This window comes from Curcuma longa, unplaced genomic scaffold (assembly GCF_044706935.1).
Source record: "Curcuma longa cultivar G26 ecotype Majalengka, Jawa Barat unplaced genomic scaffold, ITB_CL_G26_1.1 utg2646_np1212_2152390_RagTag, whole genome shotgun sequence".
Taxonomy (NCBI): domain Eukaryota; kingdom Viridiplantae; phylum Streptophyta; class Magnoliopsida; order Zingiberales; family Zingiberaceae; genus Curcuma; species Curcuma longa.
Window position 1 is genome coordinate 804729 of NW_027435599.1, and position 12386 is coordinate 817114.

The window sequence follows — 12386 nt, forward strand, 5'->3', positions numbered from 1 at the left end:
TGCAATAACAATTGTAGAGAGTGTTTTCTACCATGAGAATTATAAAAGACATATTGCATAATCGAATGAGTGATGATTAGATGAATGATAGTTTTATTGTCTATGTAAATAAAGATATATTTCTAACAATTGATAATGAAGTTATTGTACAAATGTTTGAAAATATTAAGATTCAAAAAGAACAATGGTAAGTTAATTATTTTATAATGCTTTATGATTATAAGATTTTATATTTTTTACTTGATTAGTTATATTATATTGTTGTCTATACTAAATTAAGATTCTTGCTTCGTCTTTATTCATAGTTGTTATAATATGGACACTTCATTTTCAATCAAGTTAACATTATATTATAAGATTATTTCAATTATAATGAATACTAATAATATTATATTGTAGCAATTATAATTTAGAACCCTTATAATATGGATGTTTTACTCTAGTCAAAATCATATTATAATAATTATGAATCATATTAGTACAACATAAATAATTTTTTTTTTATCAATAATAGTCAACATTATAATGTAGTAACTATACAATTATAACTATTATAGTTGCGTAGTTATAGTAGTTGTTATAATTATATAACAGTTACAATCTAATAGTGGCTATAATTCTACTACAATAGAATAAAAAAATCAAATTATTTTGAAATATAAAAATGTGTGGAGTTGAAATAGAACACTCTTTTAATAATAAATCTCTTTGAGCACCTCTTTTTATTTTGCTCAATTTTTTTAATTATATATTTTGATTATTAAAATAGTTTTACAAATATATATTAAATAATATTATATATTATCATTAAATTTTATCAACTATATTTTATTTGATAGAAAAATTATAATTAAAAAAATAAAATGGGAGTATATTTAAAGTAAATAGACGGACAATACATTGGAATCATATTATGTTTAAATTTGATAGCAAAATAACTCATGCTAAACATGCTCCATTTTTATTGAGTTAAATTAGGTCATGGATGCCCAAGTTAAAGAATGATTGAGCCGATAACCTTACCTTTGTTCAATATTACAACAAAGTGTGTCCACAAACTAGGGTGCGATAACAAAAAGTGAAAGGTGGGATAGACTCACAAGACAGTAAGGATTCAAATGTTATTCAAGACATATTACATTTGAAAATTTTAAAAAATTTATGACGTTGAATTATTCATCAGGATCATCTGCGCTTTCTAATTTGCCTTGATAATCAAGTAAAATTTTTTTTATGAAATTAAATCTATCACCTCCATAATTAATCAATATATATATATATATACATTGAACTACATGTTCTCCACAAAGAGATGATCATCTATTCTATTCCACACCTCATTTCAAATATTTAGCTGTGAAATCAAAAACTAAATAAAAAAGCCTTAAAAAGATATCTGATTATTATTATTATATACTAACAAGCTCACACATGACATGTCATGATCTAATACTGATAGATCTCTCCTTTTTTTTTTTACTTAGCATGGAAAAAGATTGTTCATATCTTCATAATCTATGTTAATTAAGTTAATTAATTTGGGCTATACGAGAATATCAAATCTTAAACATTTCTTCATTAGTCTCTGATCTTCTTTATGTATAAACTTTGTAAGTGTATATTAAGTTATGGATCGATTAGATAAGGTTAGACTATAGATAAATTAGGCTAAGTAAATCGAGTAGATAGATCGAATCAATTCAATTATTGCGGAGACTATCTCTTAGAAATGGTTACTTCTTATCCATTATTTGAATATTTAAGACTAATTATTTTAACATTTTTTTTTTTTAATTTTGATTTTGTCAGCTGTAAATCATGGAAGGAGCTCATCTACTACATCAATTATACGTGTATTTTTTTCCCAAAAAATGAAAAATAAAAAGTTGTTATTAATTGATTTTAAAATAATTTATTTAAATTGATGGATGGGCATGAATCAAGTGCAAGCACAGTAGCAGTACAAGCCAGCCACTAAGTCATGTTCAATTTCAATACTCACTATTTTTTTTAAAAATAAAAATAATATTTTTAAAAAAATTGAATTAAATTATTATTATTATTATTATTGTTCCAGCACGGCTTGTAAATGATATTATTTGTTTAGGTTCACATGGATAATTAAGTAGCAAAGCTAATAATATTTGATCTTCTATATATGGAAAAGTGCTATTGTTTAGATAAAATTGTTCATCGTTGATGGAGGTTGTCGGTCAAAGCAAACGATGTTTGATTTAAGTGTAGTCATTTTAGCTAAATCGATAGAGAGAAAACCATTACGAGAAATAAATAACTTACACTTGGGACTCTTTGTCATGCGATATCCCCCATTTTCTCGAATTCACTTAAAGGTAGGATTGTAAATTAATCGAAAGTTCGTGAACAAGTTTAATGTTCGATTTGATAAAAATTTAATTATATTCCTTCAATACATATAAAATTAATTAAATAAACAAACTTAAATAACTTGTTAAATTAAATAAATAAGTTTAAATATATATATATGTGTTCAGCTCTTTAATAATGTTCTTGAATAATATTTATAAATAATATTCATGAACAGTATTTATGAACTATAAACATTTCAAAAAAGGGAAAAAAATTAAAATAAATAAATAAATTTATATTATCAAACTCAATAATTAATAAAAAAAAATTTAAAATGTAAAAATTTTAAATAATAAAATATGATTGAATTGAGAACTCGATAATAATTAAACGAATCAAATTCAAACTTATAAAAAAAATAAAGCCAAACTACTCATTTCAAAAGTTTGATTTATTATAGACTCGGTTCGATTTAATTTGATTACTTTATTAAATAAACTTAAACACCATAAAATTTGTCTTGACTTAACTTATTTACCACCATAATTAAAAAGACTCTATGAAAAAGCAATTGAGAGCACTATTTTCTCGTCCAATACCTCACTAAGTCATTGTTTATGTGGGTCAAGATCTAAGTCGTGGTTGAACCAAATCAAATGCATGAACACTCGACTACCTTATTATTATTTTTAGCATTATTTTAATTTTTGTAAAATATAAAAATGATAGTGGAAAAAGAAAATATTCATAATTTAATGGTGCCAAGTAAGCTCCTCATCAGCCTATTTATCTTTTTCTTTGACTGAGAGATTTCACATCTTTGATATTATTATGAGATTGGATCAAAACGAAATGTCATTTTCTTTTAATCAGAAATTATTATAAATTAGAAGTCAATCGAACAATTTTGAGTCGGTAAGAATATTTAATCTAATGAAATTCGATTTGGCTAAAAATTTAATTATACGATATTAAATATTTCTTAGTTTGTTTAGTTTTTTATTTAAGAATTATAGTTTTAATTTTTGGGAATTAAAGCAAGGAAATTTTTTTTTTTGGGTGCTATATAATAGGACAGAGAGAAGAACGAGTGAAGCAGGAAAAAAAAAATCGTTCCTTTGCCTGTGGATGCATCTGAAGAAGGATTGCGAGTAGAGAGATCTTCGATTGGTAGGCGATAGATTGGATGTTTGTTGCTGTGATCGTTCATTTCGCGGCCATTTGCTAGCTTCTGTACCCGTGAATCGCTATGAAATCCCGGATTCCGTGAAAGGAGGAACAGGGAGGTTGAGGTAGCGGCGGCTTCTGCGGAGGGAGGTTTGGAGGCTTTCCGGCTACATTGCGCTTGAGAAGGAAGCAAGGAGCATTCCCGCCGCCGTCCTTCGGTAGGTTTCGGCTCGGACGCCCTCTTGTGCCGGTCGTGATTTGCGTTTTCCCTCTTTCTGCGCAAGAAAGTTGAGATCTTTGCTTTTTACTCGGTGGGTTTCCGCTTAAGGTTTTCGATCTTGTCGGGTGAAATAAGGAAATCGCTGGCGAGGGTTAGGGTTTATATCTTTGGTTTTGTTCAAGGAAATGGGTTAAGTTGGGCATGTCCTGCTTGTAGACGTTTTCTAATGCGATTTCTCAGATTTTTCTTCTCATGTTGTAACGAGTATCTGATATCGTTGGAAGAAGTCGAGATCTCTCTACATTTTTAGTGAGACTCTCTTTTTGTGATATTGAACGCAGTTTTGAATTTTGCCTCATAGATAGTCAATTTTTAGGTCAACGAGTGAAAGTTGACCTAGATGTATATTGCAAGTGATGTCCAAGAGCTCCATCAGCGATTGATCTGTGGTTGGCTTATCTGTTCATCCCGTGGTCTTCATCTCTACAATTTGATGTTTTTTATTCGAGTAGTTGCCATCTTTTGTATAATTTCCCATAATCTTCAGTCATGTGCAGTGAATCTCTTACAATGGTGCAAATGAAGGATTGTTTTGTAGCTAGTTTTGAACGTTTATTTCATGTTAGATTGAAATTATGGGTGCAGGATATCGACGTTGGCCAGAGAAAATGCAGGGAGCTGTTCTGGTAGCCATTGCTGCTGCAATTGGCAATTTCTTGCAGGGATGGGATAATGCCACCATTGCAGGTAAAACTGGTATCAAATGTTCATTTTGTCCTTCTTGAATGAAAAGCAAAAAATGCTTGATATTGATTCCTATGATGGTGGATCTAATCTCATCATGCTTAACATGATCTTTTATTAATTTTTCATGGAAGATGACTGGACCAAAGATTTGCTTCTTGATTCTCACATGCTTGTATCTTTCTCAGGCTCTGTTATTTATATAAAGAGGGAATTTAAGTTGGAAGATCGACCAACAATGGAGGGATTAATCGTGGCCATGTCACTTATTGGTGCGACCGTCATTACGACATTCTCAGGAGCAGTATCAGATTGGATTGGTAGGAGGCCTATGCTAATTATCTCCTCGATTCTGTACTTCCTCAGTGGTCTTGTGATGTTGTGGTCTTCAAATGTGTATATGCTGCTGTTGGCAAGGCTTATAGATGGATTTGGAATTGGTTTAGCGGTCACCCTTGTTCCTCTATACATATCGGAGACAGCCCCATCTGAGATAAGGGGATTGTTGAATACCCTTCCACAGTTCACGGGATCCGGAGGAATGTTTCTCTCATATTGTATGGTTTTTGCGATGTCATTACAGATCCAGCCTGACTGGAGAGTGATGCTCGGTGTACTCTCTATTCCTTCTCTTCTATATTTTGTGTTGACTGTATTCTTTCTGCCTGAATCACCGAGATGGCTTGTTAGCAAAGGGAGGATGAAGGAAGCCAAACAGGTTTTGCAGAGGTTGCGTGGAAGAGAAGATGTATCAGGTTTGTTCTATAATAAAGTGCACCTGATAGTCATTTTTGCATGAACTTTCATGTGTGTTTATGGCTTAGTTTCATCATGACTCCTTAATCTATTTTTTGAGCTTTAGAACACGGGAGAGAGTTTGTCTATGATAGTGTTTGCTCAAGAATCATTGTTTTCATGAACTCTCATGTTGGTTTGAAGTTTTAATTTCTGTTCTTCATCCTCTATTCTATTTTTGATTTATTGGATGCCATCAAGTCTTATGTTATCCAATTGCTTTTAGCAACAGAGTCAAACATGTAGTTTTAATACATAATAGATGTGTCATTGCAATTTAATGGAATCAAGATCCTGAAATTGAGGGTGTTTATTAAACAAAACTTGACACTTCACATTTACTTAGATACTCCAGTGTCTTCTTGCTCGATAGAATTTGATTTTTGATGTGAGATTCTCAGGAAGGGCAATGAGTTTCAGTTTTTAAATGATGCTGTATGATGAAGGAATTTGCAAGTTTTGGTTTTAGAATGTGCTTCATAATTGCTTATGTTCAGATTAGAGTATTTTCCCGTAAGGAAAGGTGATTTTTTTTTTTAGGTTTCATCTAGTGCAGATCTTTGCTCAAATACAAAACTTTATTTAATTAAACAAAAAAGATCAAGTTTTTTTTTCGTCTACCAAGCTAACTAAACTTGTTGGCTTGTTTAATACTTTAAATGTTGATTTTTATCTATCGTAAAGGTATCTTCTGTTTTCTTTTTACAGGAGAAATGGCACTTCTTGTCGAGGGGTTGGGAGTTAGTGCAGATACATCTATCGAAGAGTACATAATTGGACCTGTAAATGAACATCTTGATGAACAGGACCCAACAGCTGAAAAGGAGATGATAATGCTATATGGTCCAGAAGGCCTCTCGTGGGTTGCGCAGCCAGTAACTGGACAAAGTCTTCTTGGAAGTGCCTTCGGTCTTGTATCACGCCAAGGAAGTATTGTAAACCCAAGCATCCCTCTTATGGACCCTCTAGTTACCCTTTTTGGGAGTGTCCATGAGAGGTTACCTGAGATGGGAAGCATGAGAAGCACTTTGTTTCCGAATTTTGGCAGCATGTTTAGTGTGGCGGAGCACCACCACAGAACTGAGGAATCTGATGAGGAGCAAGGTCTCCCAGAGGGTGACGATTACACTTCTGATGGTGCAGGTGGTGACTCCGATGACAATTTGCAATCCCCATTGCTCTCGCGCCATGGAACCGGCATGGGTGGGAAAGATATGAGGCATAATAGCAACCTTATGCAGGGAAATCCTGGAGAGGCAGTTAGCAGTATGGGAATAGGAGGTGGCTGGCAATTGGCTTGGAAATGGGTTGAAAGCGAGGCTGCAGATGGAACGAAAGGAAGCTTCAAGAGGATCTATTTGCATCAAGAAGGTGTGCCTGCGTCGCGTCGAGGTTCCCTTGTTTCAATTCCTGGCGGTATCCCAGAAGAAAGTGAATATGTTCAAGCTGCAGCATTGGTAAGCCAGCCCGCCCTGTATTCGGAAGTCACCAGCCATCATCGGGCTGGTCCAGCAATGGTTCACCCGTCGGAGGTTGCTTCCAAAGGGCCAAAGTGGGGCGATCTTTGTGAGTCAGGAGTTCGGCATGCACTATTTGTTGGCATTGGCATACAAATCCTTCAGCAGGTAATTACAAACTACAGTATAAAGAAATGATCCATTTTCGTAACTTTTCCTCGAAGCAATATAACATCTACTGTTTGTCTGTTTTCTTATATCCAACCTAAGCATGAAGTAGAAAGAAATATCTCTTTTTGTATTTAGATTTATTCAGGAAAATAGTTACACACGAGAGAAAAGTAGAGAATGCGAAAAGTATTCTATTTTGGATGTAAACTCTTTGGATTGAGGTTCTATATTGACTATGAGACAACTATGAAAGCAAATAGCAAAGAATAACATTCATATCGGATGACAGTGTCGTCGGGAAACTTATCTTTCTCTTCGTTGAAGTATGATTTTTCCTGTAATTTAATGATGACTTACCAATCCTTTTGTACTTCATCGAAACATTGTTGTTAATTAGTATGATACTGTATTTTTATTACCTGAAGAACATTGTCACTTGGTACAGTTTGTTGAGGATTTGTGCTTGGTTCAATAACTAAAAACTCAATTTTTGCTAGCCGGTTCTTCTTACGTAGAAAGTCTTAAACTCTCGCAGTTTGCCGGCATCAATGGAGTTCTTTATTACACTCCACAAATCCTCGAGCAAGCTGGTGTTGAAGTTCTTCTTGCAAACTTAGGAATCAATTCTGATTCGGCATCCATACTTTTAAGTGCTCTTACAACTTTGCTGATGCTTCCATGTATAGCAGTTGCTATGAGGCTCATGGATGTCTCCGGCAGAAGGTAAAACTCCGACCTGAACTCCACGACTACAGTATTTGTTTTCGATATGTTCGTGCTCGGTCAATTGATTGTGATTTCCTCTGTGCAGAACTCTTTTGCTAGCTACGCTCCCCGTGTTGATCGCTTCGCTTTTCATGTTGGTTCTCACAAACCTTGTCGATCTGGGGACCGTTGCTCACGCTGTGCTCTCAACCATCAGCGTCGTGGTTTACTTCTGCTGTTTCGTCATGGGCTTCGGGCCAATCCCCAACATCCTTTGCTCCGAGATCTTCCCGACTCGAGTCCGCGGCGTGTGCATAGCCATATGCTCCCTCACCTTCTGGTTCTGCGACATAATCGTCACCTACACACTTCCTGTGATGCTCAACACTGTCGGTCTTGCCAGCGTCTTCGGAATCTATGCCGTCGTCTGTCTCATAGCATTGCTGTTTGTTTTCCTCAAGATTCCTGAAACCAAAGGCATGCCTCTCGAAGTGATCATCGAGTTCTTCAACGTCGGGACGAAGCAGATCGCCAGGGACTCGTTCAAAGATTGAAATCGCATCGAAACACAGTACAAGTATACGTTTGAGGGGGCATGTTTACTTTGGGTGCCCATTCTGGTTGAGGATGGAAATTTGAAAGGAAGGAATTTGTGTCTTTGTACGCTTTTCGTTATCGATCTGTTTGGTGAGCTACTTCTGTTGCGCTTTCGATATGCAAGCTTTAGTTTTGTTTGTCGATATACTTGTCCAATAAAACAATACTTTGATAGAAAGATTATGTTCTTAGGAATTTTTCAGTGTCTTTTATCGTCTATTGAAATACAATTTTGAACTCACAATTGGAACAAGACAATCTCGAGTTTCCTTCGTTTTTGAATAATTTTAGATATTAAATTATATAAATAAATGAATATAAATGACAGTTTTTTAATGAATTTATTAATTGATCTTATAGGGCTTTTCAATTTGGGCCCAGCCTGTGATGTGCTTGGCCCAATATTTTTTGAACCGGCTAACTCAATCAGCCGGCCTGAGCCGGCTCTAACCAAATCGGCTCTGTTCATAGCCACCACGATGTGATCTGGAAGACCGGTATCTATCCGGCCGGCCCGAAGACAATTTAGCCGGACCCGAGCGATGCTCGACCGGGTTTAATCGATTTGGGCCGGCCATGGAGGTCGGAGTTATCGATGACGAGCGGCAGTTGCCCTTCTCGAACTGATCGACCATAAAAGCGCCCCAATCCCTTGCGAAGACGATCAGATTGCTGAGCACGATGGCGGCGATCGCGAGCTCCCTCGTCTCCGTCAAAGGGCCCTTCCTACGAACAGAACTCCGGTAAGCTTCGTGCCTCGGTTCTCGGGTCCTGGCGTCGATCCTCCATGTTGATTTTGCTTTATCTCTAATTTCTGTTGATTCTGGGTAAATCGCACGGTCTGCTGCTTCTCGTGGTTGTGTTTTTTTTTTGGGGGGAAACGGACCTTTCATTTTCTCCGACTTATTCGGTGCTCGGGCAATTCCTAAGATCTGATGCAGGACTATTGTTCCGTTTGTTCAGTCCTTTAGTCGAAAGAATTTTTCCCCCCTCGATTTCGTGGCTGTACTGGCGTTCTCAGGATCGATTTTTTGATACTTTTTCATTCCAGAAAATACGTTGAAGACGTCGGAGAAATCTTTTGTCATTTGCCACCCTCTCGGCTTGTCTTCTGCTCCTCTGCGCCGCAAGAGTGCTGGAGTTGCAATTCCTAAACGTCGATGCATTCTCAGAGCTTCTTATAGGTGATTTAATTGTTAAAAATGCCTGCTTTTTCTTTTATCTGTTTGTTGATTTGTTAGTATTTAATCGCTTGCACAAGAACTTAATCTATTAAGGAAGAGTTATATCTGTATTTTATTGTATACTCAACACTCCTCTTCTTGTGTTGATATACAAATTAGAATGTTCTGGCCAATGCCCAACACCCCAATTGATTTAACGTAACTATAGATCAATAGCGAGATTCTAAACGTAATTATGGATCAGTAGTAGGATTCTGACTCAAGATCTGAGACTTTAGTGCTGTGTTAAATAAGTTGAGTTTAGTGTTTATTAACCAAACCAGGGCTTTGGTTCTGGTGTAAATTGCATAATGATTTACATAATTGTTGTATAGTTCTTTCAAAGGGCTTGCAATAATGTTGTAGTAAATTAGACATTCATGAACCAGCAACCATTACGGGCAGGTGGGAAGTTCTCTTAGGCATGGACATTCACTTAAGAAGCCTGGTTGTTTAATCTCCTTAGATGATGCCAAATTTGACACCATTATTTAAGTCTAGTGGATTCCCACTAGCGATAGAACTTGATTCAAATTTGAAGCCAGTCACAAAATCCAGAAAGGAGAACTGCTTTATCAATTTTATGCACCAAGGTTTATAATTATTAACTGTGAAGAGATTCGACTTGATTCAACTTTCTTCCTGTCTAATTTAGCAGCAATTTTTTCTGCTTTGTGCAATCAAAATAGAGAGGGGGGAAAGCCAAACACTGCGAGCTCATTCATTGGTGGCTTTTTGCTGGGAGGAATGATGGTTGGGACACTTGCTTGTGTCTATGCACCTCAGGTACAATGTGATCTTTTCTTCATTAGCTATCATCACCATTTCAATATGTTCCATGCGTGGATGACTCAACTTCATCATAATAGGCAAATTCTGTATCATATACTGCTAACAATGGTAAAGCTTCACCTTTTGCATCACTTTCCAGTTGTAACTGAACTAGATCTGCAGTCTTTATAAACTAAGCTGTAGAGGGAAAGGGGAGAAAACTATAACAGTTGCTCTTATCTGACTTCAAGAGTACTTGAAATCTGCTGTGTTAGAGCATGTGCATGTGTGGCTTTTATATGTGCATTTTGATCTTAAATGAGCTCTTTTAAAAATGTTCTATAATGATAGTAAATGATTTATAAACTTTCATTTCAAGATTATGCAAATGACATTCACAAAGTTCAGCCGTGATCATGTCATTTTTATATTCCTTCTGATAAATGATTATTATTCCAGATCAGCAAAGCACTGGCTGGTACAGACAAAAAAGAACTTATGAGGAAGTTGCCAAAGTTCATCTATGACGAGGAGAAAGCTTTGGAGGTACGTGTTATTGTAATAGTATTAACATCTGTGGCTGAAGGACCATGTTACAACCAAACACTTTTATAGATGTCGAAGTGGACACCAAAACAGAACTAAGGATTAGGTTTTCTGGACACATCCCTTTCCCTCTTAGTTGACTCGCTGATCAACTCTTGTTGATAAATAGAATGACATAATTCCTCTAGTGGTAGAAAAATAAGTAATGAATCATACAAACTTTGGGAAATTGAAGAACAACTGAAAATGAAAATATTTTGAAATCAATTTGCCTTATGTTGGCAAATCAACCAATAGATTAAAATATTGCAATAAGGTTCCTTGATAATTATTATTCTGGATTTGACACAATTAAACAATTATTCATCAACCATAGTCCATGAACTTGAAGGAATACCGGTCTGTAAGGAAGACTACAGATTTGCAACATCAGTTACACAAAATGGAGTTTGCACTGGCCATTATTCGCTGAGCATAAAGTGAGGATATGATTCTTGTGGCTAATATAATTTGGTCATACAAATTACCACTAATGATAGATGTGATATTACTTGGAGCACAATCACAGATAGCCAACTTCAAGTAGGTGTTATTACTTGATGTGGCAGAAAACAAGGTTTTAAATTTCAAACTTATCATTCGCCCAATGACTGCCATATCAAACACTTTGATACACCCAATATGCAAGCCTCTACCTCAGTTTTGCAAGTTGTGAGCGCCTTAAATAGTTGTGGGCGAGCATTTTCGTCAGCCGTAAATGTCATCTGCAATTGTGGTGAGCATCTGCAGTTCTGGCTGCGAGCAGAAGTGGGTAGGTAAATTCACGAGTTGATCTGCAAGGGTAGGTGGATGGATAGTTGCTGTTGGGTCTTCCCAAAACCATGGTTGCTGACTATGGCTGCCCCTTTATGCGTCTTAATAAACAACAGAGGGATCTCCTAGCAAATCTTGTGTTGCTCCAGACAATTGAATTCTAGTTCTATACTGAATTAGCAAGCTCATATTGCTCACAGTTTCCATAACTTGACAAAGAATCTATGCTTTCCTGCCTTTACTGTATTTTGGCCCAGATTTGGTACCTGTTTGAGTGGCTTATGACAGCGAATTGGTGATTACAGAAAACCAGGAAGGTGCTGACACAGAAGATTGATGAACTTAACTTGGCTATCGATGAGGTTTCTTCTCAAATCCATGCAAATGACAAGCCAAATGGAGTGGCTGTGTCTCCTGATGAGATTGAAGCTGCTTTATGAATATCAATTATGTCTAGCAGTTGTGGTCACTAAACTAATTCTCCCTTTGCCGTCTGCTTCTTTTCAAGTTACAACTTGTCGATCGGTTTGAACTTGTCACAAATAATATGGTTCTTGATTTGCCAAAATGCTCATGTAAATCGTAGCCACATGGTTGGTTTGGATGGATTGTTAAACTTTACGGTTGCATCACAGTGAAATTTAGTTGGATGTTGATTAGAATTTCTGTTTTTTTAATCACTGATGAAGGATATGTTTCTTGCAAGTGTTGCAAAGATCTAGTGGGACTTTTGGTACATTAAAAATACCTGGAATAATTATTTTTATGATATTTTATGATTAAATCAGGTCAGCAGGGTAAATTATGTCTAGATCTAGTTAAATCATTATTTAACATTTAAATATTTTA

The 12386-nt window shown here is 35.7% G+C and overlaps 2 protein-coding genes across 2 annotated transcripts; both read left to right on the top strand.

The window, feature by feature from the left end:
• The first annotated feature begins 3436 nt into the window (after positions 1 to 3436).
• LOC141819890 (monosaccharide-sensing protein 2-like) lies at positions 3437 to 8327 on the top strand. Its single transcript, XM_074707146.1, has 6 exons — positions 3437 to 3713; positions 4361 to 4462; positions 4648 to 5214; positions 5963 to 6879; positions 7418 to 7605; positions 7694 to 8327. The coding sequence occupies exons 2-6, from the start codon at positions 4384 to 4386 to the stop codon at positions 8139 to 8141; spliced, it is 2199 nt and encodes a 732-aa protein (XP_074563247.1). The 5' UTR covers positions 3437 to 3713; positions 4361 to 4383; the 3' UTR covers positions 8142 to 8327.
• Positions 8328 to 8760: 433 nt separating this feature from the next.
• Positions 8761 to 12214, top strand: LOC141820095 (uncharacterized). Its single transcript, XM_074707377.1, has 6 exons — positions 8761 to 8766; positions 8903 to 8927; positions 9236 to 9368; positions 10097 to 10193; positions 10638 to 10724; positions 11843 to 12214. Exons 1-6 carry the CDS (start codon positions 8761 to 8763, stop codon positions 11975 to 11977), a joined length of 483 nt encoding a protein of 160 aa, XP_074563478.1. The 3' UTR covers positions 11978 to 12214.
• The last annotated feature ends 172 nt before the right edge of the window (positions 12215 to 12386 follow it).